This window comes from Dreissena polymorpha, chromosome 6 (assembly GCF_020536995.1).
Source record: "Dreissena polymorpha isolate Duluth1 chromosome 6, UMN_Dpol_1.0, whole genome shotgun sequence".
NCBI lineage: Eukaryota > Metazoa > Mollusca > Bivalvia > Myida > Dreissenidae > Dreissena > Dreissena polymorpha.
In genome coordinates this window covers 63,076,699-63,094,834 of record NC_068360.1, presented here as the reverse complement: position 1 = coordinate 63,094,834, position 18,136 = coordinate 63,076,699, and the positions used below count along the sequence as shown (strand labels likewise).

The 18,136-nt window shown below is 34.3% G+C and overlaps 1 protein-coding gene across 1 annotated transcript in view; it reads left to right on the top strand.

The window, feature by feature from the left end:
• Window positions 1-12,229, top strand: part of LOC127835735 (cyclic AMP receptor-like protein A) — a 31,803-nt gene extending 19,574 nt beyond the window's left edge. The window contains exons 9-14 of the mRNA XM_052362171.1: window positions 989-1,067; window positions 1,474-1,521; window positions 4,063-4,145; window positions 4,782-4,858; window positions 5,337-5,407; window positions 12,062-12,229. Coding sequence (XP_052218131.1) covers window positions 989-1,067; window positions 1,474-1,521; window positions 4,063-4,145; window positions 4,782-4,858; window positions 5,337-5,407; window positions 12,062-12,229 — 526 coding nt within the window. The remainder of the gene's footprint in view (window positions 1-988; window positions 1,068-1,473; window positions 1,522-4,062; window positions 4,146-4,781; window positions 4,859-5,336; window positions 5,408-12,061) is intronic.
• The last annotated feature ends 5,907 nt before the right edge of the window (window positions 12,230-18,136 follow it).

The following is an 18,136-nucleotide window of genomic DNA, read 5'->3' as shown; positions in this document are numbered from 1 at the left end:
TTCATCCCCGTAATCATGCATCCTAATATTACTGCTGAGATGATTGTTGAATATTTAAACTCACAACACCTTGATGTGTATACCTCATGAGCTTTCCTGTTAGCACAGTGGTTGGTAGATGTGCCTCTTTCCTCACCTGAAACCGAGGTTTACTTCTCATGGAGTTATTTTGGTAGGCACCATACCAGACATGTGGGGTTTCTTCCGGGTCCCAGGTTCACCCCTTTAACCGTACAAGACCACTCCAAAATAAAATATCTTTCCAAATGAAACAAATTGCTTGAAATTGGAGCTATGATTCAAAAGTATTACCATCTGTTGCAAGTTTAATAAGTTAAGCAGGTTGAAGTGCTTGGACATGCTCCAAGTCCTTTCATAATGCAGCTTCTTGCACGAACGGACCTCACAGACTTGCTAAATACGTACACATTATGTGTCTGTTGTAACCAGGCAGAAAACACCTAATCAAAAATTAAACGGCACAATAATTTTAATTTGAGTAGCAGACAGCATTTTGCACAGAAATATAACAGCAACACAATTTTTTGCAAGGAGAACCCTTATTTGTAAGCACATGTGAGTGCTTGTGTTAGTTCTGAAGTATTGACAGTCATGATTCAGTTGTCTAAAAAGTAATTAATAACAAATAAAAATGGCCGTGAGTATTGCACACTCAAGAATAGGTCCAGGGGCTTTATTCCTTCTAAATAATGGCAGTTTTTCACAATCTAAAAAAGTTTGCTACTCAAATTTTTTACAAATTTGAGAAGTTGGTGATAAATAGTTTTACGGTCACATTTTCACAATTTTGAGAAGTTAACTACCCTTTTTTTCATAATGTTGACAAGTTTTTAACTCATTTTCCACAAATTGAGCGGCCAAATGGCATTTCACAAAGATTGGGGAAAAAAGCCCCGTGGTCTATCTCTCTATTTCTAAGTACATGTAAACTGCTGGGGAGTCGTCTGACACATGCCTCTGATTTCAGATGGTATGGTCCACAGATTGTCGCCCTGTTCATCCTGATGATTGTGTACATCTACATATCTTGTGTACTAAGCAGGAAGGTAGGTTTCAATTGTAATGCGTAAATTATAAAGCGTATCTGTTTATACACCAAATGAACAGCAGGAAGGTTTGTTTCCATGGTGATGATTAAAGCTTGTACTGTATTTCAACTACATTTCCATTCACTGAATGGTCAGCTGGTCAGCTTTAAATGCAATTAACAGAATGTTTATTGTATTCCACATTTATTCTCATACACTCTATATATTTGATTATATAAGTTCAATGTATACTTCCCTCTTTAAAAACAATAAAATGCATGTTAAGGCTTTGAAAACCTTTCACACATAAAATAAAAAAATATTATTCTTATTTATACAGTAACAGCTCATACACAACTTGTTATATACAGTATTATTATTTCCATAATGCACATACTAAGAATGTCTTGTTTGTTGTTTCCAGGTGTCCACGTGGGAAGGCACATATGACCCTAACACAGAACGAACAAAGGTGAAAATACATGTACCATAAATACTTACACTACTATGTACACCCTTGAAACTACTATTTACATACTCTAGAAACAAGGTTTACACTGAGGTGAAAGTACATGTATGAGGAGTACTTGCAATACTTTTAAAACACTCTAAGATGAAAGTATATATAATCATGAATACTTCCAATACTATTTACACACCCCAGAAACAACGTTTACTCGCCAATGATAATAAATGTATCAGGAATATGTGCCTTACTATTTACACATCCTTGAAAGTAGGTTTACACTAAGATGAAAGAAAATGTGTCATTAATACTTGCATTACTATTTACACACCTTAGAAACAAGGTTAACACTAAAATGAAAGTATATGTACATGCATCATATTACGTGCACTTCTATTTGGTCCTTTCTCTGTGAAAAGGGGGTTTAATGCATTTGCGTAAAGTTTCTTCCAAGATTAGCCTGTGCAGTCCACACAGGCTAATCAAGGACAACGCTTTCCGCTTTTATGATATTTTTATGCTCCCGGATTGAATGATCGGGGGTATATTGTTTTGGCCTGTCTGTCTGTCATTCTGTGTGTCTGTCACAAAACTTTAACCTTGGTCATAGCTTTTGCTATATTGAAGATAGCAACTTGATATTTGGTATGCATGTGTTTCTCATGGAGCTGCACATTTTGAGTGGTGAAAGGTCAAAGTCATCCTTCAAGGTCAAAGGTCAAATATATGGCCTCAAAGCGGCACAATAGGGGGCATTGTGTTTCTGACAAACACATCTCTTGTTCGTTTAAAAAAAGTCTCTTCTCAAAACCAGTATAGGCGAAAAGTGTCATCCATGATTAGCTTGTGCGGACTGCGCAGGCTAAACTGGGTCGACACTTAACACACATGCATAAAATCCTTTTTTCACAGGGCACGGCCCATTTACATAACACAGAAACAAGAATTAACTAAGAATAATTGATATGCATAATAATATTTGCGCTACTATTTACACACCAAAAAAATTGTTTACATGTACGTGAAAAAAAAAGCATCATGAATACTTGCACTTCTATTTATACACCCTAGAAACTAGGTTTACACTAAGATTAAAGTAGATGCATAATGAATACTTGCAATACTATTTATACACCCTAGAAACTAGGTTTACACTAAGATTAAAGTAGATGCATAATGAATACTTGCAATACTATTTATACACCCTAGAAACTAGGTTTACACTATTAAAGTAGATGCATAATGAATACTTGCAATACTATTTAAACACCCTAGAAACTAGGTTTACACTAAGATTAAAGTAGATGCATAATGAATACTTGCAATACTATTTATAAACTCTAGAAACTAGGTTTACACTAAGATTAAAGTAGATGCATAATGAATGCTTGCAATACTATTTATACACCCTAGAAACTAGGTTTACACTAAGATTAAAGTCGATGCATAATGAATACTTGCAATACTATTTATACACCACTGAAACAAGGTTTACACGTAGATGAAAATAAAGGTATTAGGAATACTTGCACTTCTACACTATTTACACAGTCTACAAACAAGGTTTACGCTAAAATGAAAGTACATGTTTCATGAATACCTGCACTAATATTTACACTCAGCAGGAATAAGTTTTACACTAAGATAAAAGTTATCATGAACACATGCATTTCTATTTACACAACACAGAAGCAAGGTTTACAAGAATATGAAAATACATAGATTTAGTTTAAAAATAGGTATGAAATTAAATCACTGTATAAGATATTATTCTTTATTATTCTTTAAAAGTAATTTATGTTATTATGCTTAGTTACCGGCAATGATCCTTTGTTTTACACTTAAAGCGAACAACTGGGTGGGGTAACGACGTAGCAAAACTACCAACTGACCAACCATCTAAAAATTTGGTAACCCGAGAACAGCAGTTGTTTGTCATCAACGGTCATATTGCCCATTTCCCTTGACTGACCACTGTTCTCAGTTTTTACTGTATACCATGTATTCCTTGAGTACTGTTTACACACCACAAAAACAAGGTTTACACTAAGGTTTAAGATCATATATCGTGCATCACAACACAAACCATTTTAAAACAGAGCAGAAACAATGGAAAAATATGACAGAAACTTTGGTAAAACACAACATAGACAATGTTAACTTGCAAGACCAAAACATAAAACTACCTTTGAAACATCTAGTTTTGGCTACCATAACATAAAATGTCACTCCTAATATTTTCTGACGTTAAGCAACATAAAGTAATAGGAAAGTCCCTCAAAGCACAGTCTACTAGGATATGACAGATGCTTGACAGTTACCATAAAATCACATGTGGTAGTCAAATACATCATGAAAGTATCAATATGTTTTGAACGCAGGTTATTGCATATTGAGTTTATTGTTGTTAAACTATATGCAGAGTCTTTTTCTTTGTTTGCCGCATCTTCACTGTAATCGTTCCAAAAACATGCCATGATACTAAGCATCATTTCCATAATCTGTCAGAAAAGGACATAAATATATGCTTGTTACATTATACTTCAGCAACTATTAAAGGAGGACATTCGGCCACTGAGGCTGTACCCATTTGTGTACCTGGCAATCTCCATATTTCCCATTATAAACAGGTGAGGCACAGTTTGCAACGGTCAGTGTTAGATCTGAAAAATTAGAACCACAGGTATATTTTTTCTTGATATTTTGTATGAGGACCTCTGGACAAATTGGGATTTGTTCATTGATTTTTTTTATGCATATTTAAGTGTAGACACTCATTTCAAAGTTTAAGATAATTTTGTTTGTTTATAAATGAATATGTTTGTTATGTACAACAATTGGCTGTTAAACCATTAATTAAAGCAATAGTAACACTAATTTTATCACTAATAGCGTTAAGTTGAGTTTACAATATCAGTCATTTTTTTTTTCAATTATACTGAAAGATTAAGGGGCGTACACCATAAAAATACACTCTTATTGTAGTTCTATGATACTAATTAACTATTTATATTTTGTTAATTTACATAAAGTAAAGTAGTATATTAAGTTTCATTTTAAGGTAAGTTGAAGTAACTGTTTTGTCACGACAAGTGAAATTCTATGGCACTAGTCCGACTGGACAAGTGGATTAAAAAGTAAATATCCTGGTTCAAGTGTGGTGAAAAACTATATCACCAAGCGTACTTTTTAGTTGCTGTAAAGCCATCGTGGCCCTCTTGTGTCTGTTTATGTATGAATAATTTATTTAAATACGCATGTTACAGGATACAGAATGCAGTGGATGTCCACAATCCAGTGTACGCCCTGATGATACTACAGGCTATATTCTCACCATCGCAAGGTATACATATTGTATTGATTTCAGCTCAAGTTCAAACAGACCAACCTGTTGTTCAACCTTCTTTATCCTGTATATATCAAACCCTTAAGCTTTGCTGTTGTACAATTTGATTGGTAGACTTAAGATTTATACAAAGTGGGTCCTCATGGCATTTTTTGATACTCAAAAGGCTATGAACATTCGTTAATTTACTTCTTTTCCTTGCAAGATTGTGTAGAGATTTATTTCCTACCATGCCATGGTAGCTTACCTGTTTTACATGTAACTGTTCTACCTGTTCTACAAGCATTTGTGTTTGTAATTAAATCAATTAGTATCAATCGAATTAAAACATATTTAGAAAATGTTGAGTGTCATGTTTTATTGCTTACTTTATTCATTTCATTACAGGGTTGGAATTGGAGGGTGAAAAGTTCTGTTAACTGCACCTGGTTTTGTTAAATTGTTAATCTAGCAATTTTATTTTGTTAATTTACAGGGTTTCTAAATGCCATTGTGTTTGCGATGGATCGTGAAACATTCCGTAAACTGCACCCCGTCTATCTCAAGGTGATAAGTCACTTGTTTGTGGTATATATGACATAACCCTTAAAAACATGAAACGTTATGATATAACTATTTATATAATAACTAGCAGAGTTTTGAAGTTTTACAATTGGAATATAAATAAAAGTTACATGTAATGCCTTATTACATGTATAGCATTAATGGAAACAAATTACATTAATTACATATAATCTTCAAATAAAAATCAATATAATACATACTTTTCCATTAAAACATTATCAGACAATTATAAAAAAATAAGGACACCTGTAGCATCTGTGTTTGCAGACAGTTAAATGCCCATTTTTAGCTGGACTATTATATATGAAATATATATAGTGGAGCTATCCTACTCACCCCGGCGTCGGCGTTGCCGTTCCCGTATCTGTTCCCGTACGCAAATGTTAAAGTTTGCGTACTACCCCAAATATTTTCATTGTCCTTTGACATATTGCTTTTATATTTTGCATACTTGTTTCCCATCATGACCCCAACCTATAAACAAGAGCAGACAACTGTATCAAGCATTTTGACAGAATTATCGCCCCTTTTATACTTAGAATATGCATATTATTGATAAATCTATGTTAAAGTTTGCGTACTACCCCAAATATTTCCTATGTCCCTTGACATATTGCTTTCATATTTTGCATACTTGTTAACCAGCATGACCCCAACCTATAAACAAGAGCAGACAACTGTATCAAGAATTTTGACAGAATTATGGTCCCTTTTATACTTAGGTAATTGAACATTTTGCTTAAATTGCCATAACTTCTTTATTTATGATCAGATTTTATTAATACTTTGACAAAACAACACTTACCTGAATACCACAATGGATTCCGCCCAAACAATACCCCATGCCCCAACCCAGAATCCCTGCCCCCCCCCCCCCCACCTCCCCCCCCAAAATTTTGTTTTTCCTTTTTTTATTTTTGAAAGATCATCTAATAAATGACCACACCCCACATTATACCCCCTCTCACCCCCCCCCCCCAAATATTTTTTTTCCTTTTATGTTTGAAAGATCGTCTAATAAATGACCACACCCCACATTATACCCCCCTCTCAACCCCCCCCTAACCCCCCCCCAAAAAAAAATAAATATTTTTTTTTCCTTTTTTTTATTTTTGAAAGATCTTCTAATAAATTATTGAATATGAACAATTTCCCCATCATGGCTTACGTTATACTGTCAAGCACTCGAATAGTCGAGCAGGCTGTCCTCTGACAGCTCTTGTTTAATGGCTTATCAAATTTTTAAATCATAATAAAGTAATGCTTTTGAAGGGTATAATAAATGTTTGGTATCGTCTTTAATAGTAACTGTAGTGTTGCCTATCTGTAGTTTACTAATGCCTTAGAATACCTGTGCATGTGTCTTTAATAAATCAATGCACAGATTTCACACTACAAATTTCCACAACTTTTAACACTAATGTATCTAACATATTTTAGAGGTTTGGCTTTGTCTCTTGTTGTAGTGTATTTTTCTTCTTTTAATTATGTTTGTTGCTTTAACAATTATCAATATTGATAGCTCACCTGAGTACAAGTGCTTATGGGCAGCTTTTGGAATATCATGTTGTCTGTCGTAGGCGAGTGTGTGAATAAACTTTTTCTTCTAATGACTTCTAGTCCAGAACCCTTGACAGTTTTTTTTACGAAACTTCACTGGAATGGTTGTTGTATGATCCTTTTTCAAACTTCTTCACATTGTTATGTTTCATTACATATGTAAGTAATGGAGGTAAAAATATAAATTTAATGTTTATGTCCCCCACTATAGTAGTGGGGGACATATTGTTTTTGCCCTGTCTATCTGTTGGTCTGTTGGTCAGTCTGTTGGTCTGCTTGCGCCAACTTTAACATTTTGCAATAACTTTTGCTATATTGAAGTTAGCAACTTCATATTTGGCATGCATGTGTATCTCATGAAGCTGCACATTTTGAGTGGTGAAAGGTCAAGGTCATCCTTTAATGTCAGAGGTCAAATATATGTGGCCAAAATCGCTCATTTTATGAAAACTTTTGCAATATTGAAGATAGCAACTTGATATTTGGCATGCATGTGTATCTCATGGAGCTGCACATTTTGAGTGGTGAAAGGTCAAGGTCAAGGTCATCCTTCAAGGTCAGAGGTCAATTATATGTGACCAAAATCGCTCATTTTATGAATACTTTTGCAATATTGAAGATAGCAACTTGATATTTGGCATGCATGTGCATCTCATGGAGCTGCTCATTTTGAGTGGTGAAAGGTCAAGGTCAAGGTCATCCTTCAAGGTCAGAGGTCAAATATATGTGGCCCAAATCGCTTATTTTATGAATACTTTTGCAATATTGAAGATAGCAACTTGATATTTGGCATGCATGTGTATCTCATAGAGCTGCACATTTTGAGTGGTGAAAGGTCAAGGTCAAGGTCATCCTTCACAAGGTCAAGGTCATCCTACAATGTCAAACATCATATAGGGGGACATTGTGTTTCACAAACACATCTTGTTTTTATTGAAAACCACAAGGATCAGAACTTTAATGTTTGATGTGCAAATCTTCTAGTTGTCCTCTACTAAGTTTGTTCAAATCATAACCCTGGGGTCAAAACAAGCCACTCCCAATAGGGTCACATTATTTCTATTTATTATAATAATGTATATATAATATCTTTAAATATCTTCTCTGAACCCACTAGGGTCAGGGATTTGATGTTTAACATTATATGTTTGTCTGGTAAGGGTTACTAGTTTTTCTTATATGGGTCGTTCTCTGTGAATAGGGGGCTTATATAAATTTATGTGCATAAAATGTCGTCCCAGATAAGCCTGTGCAGTCCGCAAATGGTAATCAGGGACAACACTCCTCTTTTATTATATTTTTTTGTGTTAAGAAAGTCTGTTCTTAGCAAAATCAAGTTTTGGCGGAAAGTGTCATCCCTGATAAGCATGTGCAGACTGCACAGGCTAATCTGGGATGACACTTTACACACATGCATTAAACCCCCTTTTCACAGAGCGTGCCTCATATGTTTATTGTGAAAACTTTTAAAATCTCTGAAATATCAAGGCCAAGAGGTATGTTATATGGCATGTAATGTCATTTTGTGGTCCTCCATCAAGTTTGTTTAAATCATAATCCTAGGAACACAAATTTCAACTCCCAGGGGTCAAATGACATGTAAACATTTGTACAGTAAATAGTGATAAACATCAAATGAGCCTGGCTCTGTGAAAAGAGGGTTTAATGCATGTGCGTAAAGTGTCGTCCCAGATTAGCCTGTGAAGTTTGCAGGGAACACTTTTCGCCTAAATTGCATTTTCGTCAAGAAGGGTCTTCCTTTAAACAAAAAATACCATAAAAGCAGAAAGTGTCGTCCCTTATTAGTCTGTGCTGACTTCACTGGCTCATCTTGGACGACTTTTTATGCATATGCATTAAACACCCTTTTCACAGAGCAAGGCTCAAATATGTATAAGTTTCAAGGCTCAAATATGTATAAGTTTCAAGGCTCAAATATGTATAGTTTTCAAGGCTCAAATATGTATAGTTTTCAAGGCTAAAATATGTATAAGTTTCAATGCTCAAATATGTATAGTTTTCAAGGCTCAAATATGTATAGTTTTCAAGGCTCAAATATGTATAGTTTTCAAGGCTCAAATATGTATAAGTTTCAAGGCTCAAATATATATAGTTTTCAAGGTTCAAATATGTATAGTTTTCAAGGCTCAAATATGTATAGTTTTCAAGGCTCAAATATGTATAGTTTTCAAGGCTCAAATGTGTATAGGTTTCAAGGCTCAAATATGTATAGTTTTCAAGGCTCAAATATGTATAGGTTTCAAGGCTCAAATATGTATAATTTTCAAGGCTTAAATATGTAAAGTTTTCAAGGCTCAAATATGTATAGTTTTCTTCTCCTAACCATGACCCTGGAATCAAAGCTTACCATGCCACAAGGATCACAAGATGTATATAGACTTATATGGTAAATGAAAATCATTTTCTCTGAAACTGCAAAGGTTTGGGTTTTATATTTGGTTTGCAACATTTAGTCATGGTCTTCTACTAAGTTTGTTCAAATCATGCCCAGGGGGTTCAAAATTGGACATACGTACTCTAGGTGTTACTTGTTGTTGTTTGTATTAATATATTGTTCTATGACTTTCTTAGACCCCATAAAGTTTGTGTCATACAGATATAAAACCTAGATAAAAACCACCATTATACACAAATATCACACAATCTACTCATAACAAATTAAATGTCACAGATGAGCGACTCAATATTATTTATCATTATTAACTATTCCTTATTCTTTATTTATTGTTTGCTGCAAATATCATTTTCCAATTGTCTTGTTTTAATGTAGTCTAAATTGTGGTATGTTATAACAATGATGCATCGTAGAGCATGTTTAGTAAATAAGTGCTATATATTCATTATGATTTGACCAAATGAGAGCTCTTCATTATGATTGGACTAAATGAGAGCTCTTCATTATGATTTGACCAAATGAGAGCTCTTCATTATGATTGGACTAAATGAGAGCTCTTCATTATGATTGGACTAAATGAGAGCTCTTCATTATGATTGGACTAAATGAGAGCTCTTCATTATGATTGGACTAAATGAGAGCTCTTTATTATAATTGGACTAAATCAGAGCTCTTCATTATGATTGGACTAAATGAGAGCTCTTTATTATAATTGGACGAAATCAGAGCTTTTCATAATGATAGGACTAAATGCAAAGACTACTAGGCCTATTGTCATTTAACACGAAAATGATTACAATATCTTAACAGTAAATTAATGTTCACTTCTCTATGTTTATTATTTAAAGTTAAAAAACAGTCTGATTTCATCTCTGAGTAGGAAATATTATTATGTACAACACATGAAAATAGTAGCTATCTCAATGAATACAATTTACCAACACATTTTGTTGTTATTTTCTGCCCTGCATCTTGTAACTATGGTAATCTGCAACCACCTCTATGGTCATGTGCCTTTTGCAGTATATGTTGTCTTTGTACATGCTCTTGTGGGGGTTATCTAGTTTGCACGTATTTGGGTATTAGACTTGTCTTGAAAATTATAATGAAACAATTAGTTTTCTCCAATTTGCAAACTTTGAGGAAAATGAAATGATAAAACTGTGTCATATGAACCAAATCATACCATATATGTTGTTAATGTATTAAATTTGTTGTAAATTATTTCAAATCCACATGCCAGAGACGTAGATTTTATGGACTGGTTTTTTATAAGCATATTTTATGGAGTGTTCTTGTGAGCACTGTAATTTGGACTGTTCTAGGTTTTTAGTATGAGAAAGTTTCTTTATTTCCTAGATAATCCCTTCTTGCAATGGACTGTTACATACCTATCTCTGTCTGTATTGTCAGTTGTATACTAACTCTGCACTGTTTTAGATGGCTTGGCAGAGTCATCGCCGGGATAATGGCATTCATGAATACCCTCTGCCCAAAGCTACCAGTGTGAATGAACAGGATACTCCACTGTTAAGTTGATATTGGCCACTGGTAGACACATTTTTCAATTATTTGGTTCTTATGTATTCATAAATACATATCTGCCATGTACATAGAGTTCCTGTTTTATACCGGTGATCGTTTACACATAAGGTTTGCTTGAGCATGAGATATGGAAGTATGTTTGACTAGGATGCATGATATGCCAATATGTTGCTATACTATATTTGATAATTTGAAAAAACAACAACACATTTTATTACAATTCCTTTAATTGTGCTGCTTACTTCTATTTTTTGTGTAGTATATGCCCTATTTGCTGTGCTTGTGTAATTATCGTGATATAACATACTTATATATTAACCATTAATTACTACTTCACTTTGCTTTTTTTTCGTAAGCAGGTTTTTTGCTTGATCATCGGGATCATATAGTGCATATTGAAATGTTTCAGCACCATTGCAATACAGGTGGTGTGTTTCATATTTCTTCTGAATCTTTGAAATAAATAGTATTGCCTGTTGTGGAATAATGTTTATTTTATAATTATTTTAAAATTAAAAGCAGCTTTTTGTCAAAAATGAAATCATGTTTAACTACGGTTTACATTGTATTTGCCTGCTTTATTATAAAGATGTACTACAATTTAAAGTGTGCTTTCTTTGAAATTTTGACCCATTTTTATTTGCAAAAAAATAAAATAAAATCTAACGATAATAAAAAATGAAAATTACTTGAACAAAATGAAACATGAGAAATCTTGTATTTGATCATGATTTAAGAGTGTTGTGATGCTTTAACCCACTGTTGAGTTATTAACATATATTATTTGTGTTATTAACAAATATTCTAGTATACATTTATAAGAATGATAATATTTTAAAACCAATATTTTTACTTACATGTAGCTTATATTCCATTTTAAATAGAAATGTATGTTCATTTCACTTGAGATTTTTGTATTTAAGTTACGAAATCTATCATAAGATTTAACATACTTGCCAAAATGCAGGGATGGACATTAGCACACATCAATTGCCAGTTCAGTGCGCAGTCAGTTCATGGATTTTCTTAAACTCTCGTTGTTTATTAAGGAAGTACTGACAAAACATGCGTGGGCAAATGTTGGTAAAGACAACAGTCTTTATTTTTGTCCACAGGTTGCCCTGTTAAATCGCTTCAGTAAGAAGGCAATCATACAAGAGTATCCAGAGTCGCGGGATGAGATTGAAGAGGAAGTAGCAGTAGTAGTAGGAGGAGGAGGGGGAGGGGCAGGAGGAGGGGCAGGAGGAGGGGGAGGATATGGAGGGGGAGGAGAAGGCGTATAGAGAGATGTTTCCATGGTGATTTTATTCATAATAATACTCTTAGATGCTTCAGAAATTTATGTTTACTTTACTTGAGTTTTTTGTATCATAACTCATGGAATTTGATGAAAGATTTTTAAATGCGCACCAAATGCAGGGATGGACAATAAGCAACACCAAGAGAAGAACGAAGAGGAAGTAGTTGTAGGAGGAGGTGGTGGTGGAGGTGTAGTGAGAGTTGTGTCTGTTGTTATTCTCATAATTATAATACTGTTACATACTTTATTAATCACCTAAATGAGACTTTTACTGTGGCAAATAGTGAGGAAAGTATTTGGAAGAGGATGAATAGAGTGGTGTCGAAATTTATTTTCTTCATTGCAATACTCTTAAAAATTTCATAATATGTATGTTTTATAAGGAGGTGCTTATGGGGAATAAAGTGCCATTTTGGACCTCATTCCCTTCATCAAAATACTTTCATGTTTTTACAATATTGGTTGAATGTAACACTGGTAAAGTGTAATTGATTATCTTTATACTTTAATGTGCTTTATATCATGTTGATCGTGTACAGTGCTGAATAAGAGTTGGTAGGTGCGACATTCTTTAATCACTACTTAGTGATAAAGATTGTTGTGTGATTTCAAATACATATATATTGTATTACAATTGCTTCATTTAAAGTTCCACATGTACGATTATCATAATATTTTAGCTCACTGTCAAGATAATAATGCCCACATAACCTGTTCTGTGTTTTAGCTCAATTGAGCACAATATGCCCATGGTGAGCTTTTTTTATCGCTTTTTGTCTGTTGTTTGTTGCACGTCGCGCATCATCGACATTTGCCTTGGGTACACCATTAACGCAACATGTATTGCCCAATCTTTTGGAAATTTAGTCAGACCATTTTGTCCAAAAAGTATGTTGGCTATGGTTGGAATTTGGTAACATGAGGTAAAAAACTTTGTCAGATTAAAGAAAAGCTTATGAACACTCCAGAGGCCGCAAGTATGCCCAATCTGCATGAAATTTGGTCAGAACATTTATCCTTATGATATCTTGGCCAAGTTAAAAACTTGGTGTTTGATTTAAAAAGTAGATCACTTGATAAAAATAAAGAAAAAGCTTGTGAAGCCACTAGAGGCAACATTTATTGATCGATCTTCTTGAAACATGTTCAAAATATTTGTCTGAATAATATCTCAGATGAGTTTGACTTTTAGTCATGTGGCGTCAAAAACAAGGTAACTAGTTAATGTTAAAGAAAAAGCTTGTGAACGCTCCAAAAGTCACTTTTTAGCTCACCTGAGCACAACGTGCTCATGGTGAGCTTTTGTGATCGCTTTTTGTCTGTCGTGCGTTGTCCGTCGTGAGTTGTCAACATTTGCCTTGTTAACTCACTAGAGGCCATATTTATTGTCAAATCTTCATGAAATTTGGTCAGAAGATTGGTCTCGATGATATCTTGGATGAGTTCGAAAATAGTTACGTTTACTTGAAAAACATGGCTGCAAAGGGGCGGGGCATTTTTCCTTAAATGGCTTTATATGGCTATAGTAAAATCTTGTTAACACTCTAGAGGCCACATTTATTGTCTGATCTTCATGAAACTTGGTCAGAAGATTCATCCCAATTTTATCTTGGATGAGTTCGAAAATGATGCCAGCTTGTTGAAAAACATGGCCGCCAGGGGGCGGGGCATTTTTCCTGATATGGCTATAGTAAAACCTTGTTAACACTCTAGAGGCCACATTTATTTTCCGATCTTTTTCTCAGAAGATTTGTCCCAATGATATCTTGGATGAGTTCAGAAATGGTAACCTTTGCTTCAAAAACATGGCTGCCAAGGGGCGGGGCATTTTTCCTTATATGGCTATATATGGCTAAAGTAAAATCTTGTTAACACTCTAGAGACCACATTTATTGTCCAATCTTCATGAAACTTGGTCAGAAGATTCATCCCAATAATATCTTGGTAGAGTTCGAAAAGGATGCCGATTGGTTGAAAAACATGGCCACCAGGGGGCGGGGCATTTTTCCTTATATGGCTATAGTAAAACCTTAATAACACTCTAGAGGCCACATTTATTTTCCAATCTTCATGAAACTTGGTCAGAAGATTTGTCCCAATAATATTTTGGATGAGTTTTTAAATGGTAAACTTTGCTTGAAAAACATGGCTGCCAAGGGGCGGGGCATTTTTCCTTATATGTCTATATATTGCTATGGTAAAGTCTTGTTAACACTCTAGAGGCCACATTTATTGTCTGATCTTCATGAAACTTGGTCAGAAGATTCATCCCAATAATATCTTGGATGAGTTTGAAAATGATGCCAACTTGTTGAAAAACATGGCCCCCAGGGGGCGGGGCATTTTTCCTGATATGGCTATATTAAAACTTTGTTAACACTCTAGAGGCCACATTTATTTTCCGATCTTCATGAAACTTGGTCAGAAGATTTGTCCCAATGATATCTTGGATGAGATCAGAAATGCTAACCTTTGCTTGAAAAACATGGCCACCAGGGGGGGGGGAATTTTTTACTTATATGGCTATATATGGCTTTGGTAAAACCTTATTAACACTCTAGAGGCCACATTTATTGTCCAATCTTCATGAAATTTGGTCAAGAGATTGGTCTTATTAGTATCTTTAATGAGTTCAAAAATAATTATGTTTGCTTGAAAAACATGGCTTCCAAGGAGCGGGGCATTTTTCCTCATATGGCTTTAGTAAAATCTTGTTAACACTCTAAAGGCCACATTTACTGTCAGATCTTCATAAAACTTGGTCAGAAGATTCATCCCGATAATATCTTGCACGAGTTCAATAATGATGCCGGTTGGTTGAAAAACATGGCTGCAAGGGGGCGGGGCATTTTTCCTAATATGGATATAGTAAAACCTTGTTTACACTCTAGAGGCCACATTTATTTTCCGATCTTCATGAAACTAGGTCAGAAGATTTGTCCCAATAATATCTTGTTATCTCAAGTGAGCGACTTTGGGCCTTTTTAGGCCCTCTTGTTTTCTCATATCTTCATGACATTTGCTTTGAACATTTGTGTTTTCTGAGACGAGTGAGATACTATTCCTGACCATTGAAAAACATGGCTGCCATGAGGTGGAGCACTTTTACTTATGTGGCTTAGTAAAACATTTGAACCCATGTAAGTCACATTTTAACCTACTCATTGTTAATTTCGCTCAAAACATTATTCTAAGCTCATTTTTGTGGGCTGAGCTTGAAAATGATAGTAGGTTCTTGAAAACATGGCCAACAGGTTCTCCTTATAAGTATATTGTGAAACCTTGTAAACATTACCAGCTCAGAACAGGTGTGTATCTTGGTCTCAGGTGAGCGCCGTAGGACTTTGGTCTCTCTTGGTTCTTATTCATGTGTGCATACTGGATAAATAATAATATTAGTCGTGTTCTGAGAAAATTGGGCATAATGCATGTGCGTAAAGTGTTGTCCCAGATTAGCCTGTGCAGTCCGCACAGGCTAATCAGGGACGACACTTTCCGCCTAAACTTAATTTTCGGTAAGGAGGGACTTCCTTGAAACTCAAAAGACCATAAAGCGGAAAGTGTCGTCCCTGATTAGCCTGTGCAGACTGCACAGGCTAATCTGGGATGACACTTTACGCACATGCATAAAGCCCAGTTTTCTCAGAACACGGCTCATATATTGTTCATGTGATGTTTTTGCTCATCTCTGAAATTAATCTCAAATTTTTAACACATGCATTTAAATACCTTTTGTTCAATGTAGTAAGCTGTGATCAATATGCTAACACTTGGTGGGTGATTTTCAAATGATATCTTTGTACAACCGTTCAATATGATGGCTTAAATTTGTATTGTATATAATGTTCCTGTATCTATGATTGTACACATGTATTGTTTTAAAAATGATCATTCTTTGTGGGTTTGTTTTAAATAATAACATATATAATTTGTACACTTTTTTAAAGATGGTAAATGTTTACCTACCCTGTGATAGTTAATATATTTTTTAATAAAATGTGTATATCCCTGATTTAAACGATTTAAGTTTTATAATATTTTAGTACTGGGAACATACTTGTATTTTCTGTGATGTTGTTTTAGAGTTATGTACGTTTTAACTTATTTTAAAGTTTGGATATTAACATCATTTTACATGTGTACTTTGTGTTGTGAAATTAGTTTCCTTTGTTGCAGAATGAAACTTAAATTGAATATTGTTTATACTATGTAGAAGTGCAAGACTTTATATTTATGTTTGTAATGATATTCTTTGCCGATTTATGTGCTCTTGCATCATAGACATTGTACTTTTGAAATTTGTATTGAGAACAGTTGTATTTCAATCAAAACTGTATAGGAATGTTGTTTATAGTATGTACACGTGCAAGACATTTTTTATGTATAATTTGTTAATCGCTATTTGTTGTGTGCCCTTGAACTTAGATAATTTTCATGATCACTTATTTGTACATGCGAACTTCGTGATATGAACAGTTGTTTGTGTATAAAATACAACTTTATTGGAGTGAATTTTATACAATGTAAAAGCGCAAAACAGGTGTGTTTGTGTATGTCACTCGATTGGTAGCAGAGTTATGTCTTTGAAATTGAGTCGATAAATGAACTTAAAGTTGTTTGTGTGTGATCATTGTGAAGTTGCGAACGACAAAATATCAAGATTAGATTAACTACTTCTCAAATTTTGCTCGTGGTTGAAATGAATGTTCTTATTAATTATGTAAACAATGGTGAATCAGTTTAAATTGCTAGCATTACATGTATGTATATATATATATATATATATATATATATATATATATATATATATATATATATATATATATTGCCAGCTTTCACTTAGTCAAAAATGTATACTTGCTATGTACATGATGCCCGCAAGTACGTAAATTATCCACCATCCTTCAACAAGCGTAGTATGTCTTCAATTACGGTTATTTCCTCTATGCCAATTTGATAAAAAAAAACACAACATACTGATTTTGAGTTCAGGTTTATTGTTGCGTAGATACATTTTGTCAAGTACTCTACAAGGTAAGTTCTTAAAAGAAAATCCGAAACAATGGCCGGAACTACGTGTAACAAGTTGTCACTAGGGTCATTTTCATAAATTTGTGGTAATTTTTGATGTGCTTAAACATTTAATATGTTTGCGTTTATTCTCACTTCAAGAGCCAAGAGAGTTTTCGATGTTTTATATTGCTATTTTACTTTTAATGCAGTATACAAGAAATAGATAAATGTTGTTCATACATGTATATTGATTTATTTATTAAAATTATTACAACTGTCCTTACCTCTATTTTGTGCCTTCAGTCTCCGTCTAATTTTGTCAATATAATTATTGAACAAATTTCGTCTAAACAACATGGTAGGCATGGATCAAAGTTGGCATGAATATTTCGGTGTGGTCGATACACCGATTTTTTTTACCCCAAATAAGTCTCTTTTAAAAATATGATTGCCATGCATGGCCACAAAGGCTTAACAAACTAGAAAACTGTGCAAACGTCATTGTCAGGGAATGAAGGCTGTATTTGAAAATAGTTATTACTGCCCTGCAATTTTGATAACAGCTTGTACTTAAATGAGCGCTTTAAGTTTTCATGGCCCTCTTAATTTTTCCCTCGTACATAGGTGAGCATTATAATGTCTTCATTGCTCTGGTGTTGTTCCACTCGTACTTAAAGAGGGCAATAAGGTCTTCGTGGCCCTCTTGATGTTCCACTCGTACTTAAAGAGCGCAATAAGGTCTTCGTGGCCCTCTTGATGTTCCACTCGTACTTAAAGAGGGCAATAAGGTCTTCGTGGCCCTCTTGTTGTTCCACTCGTACTTAAAGAGCGCAATAAGGTCTTTGTGGTCCTCTTGTTGTTTTACTTGTACTTAAAG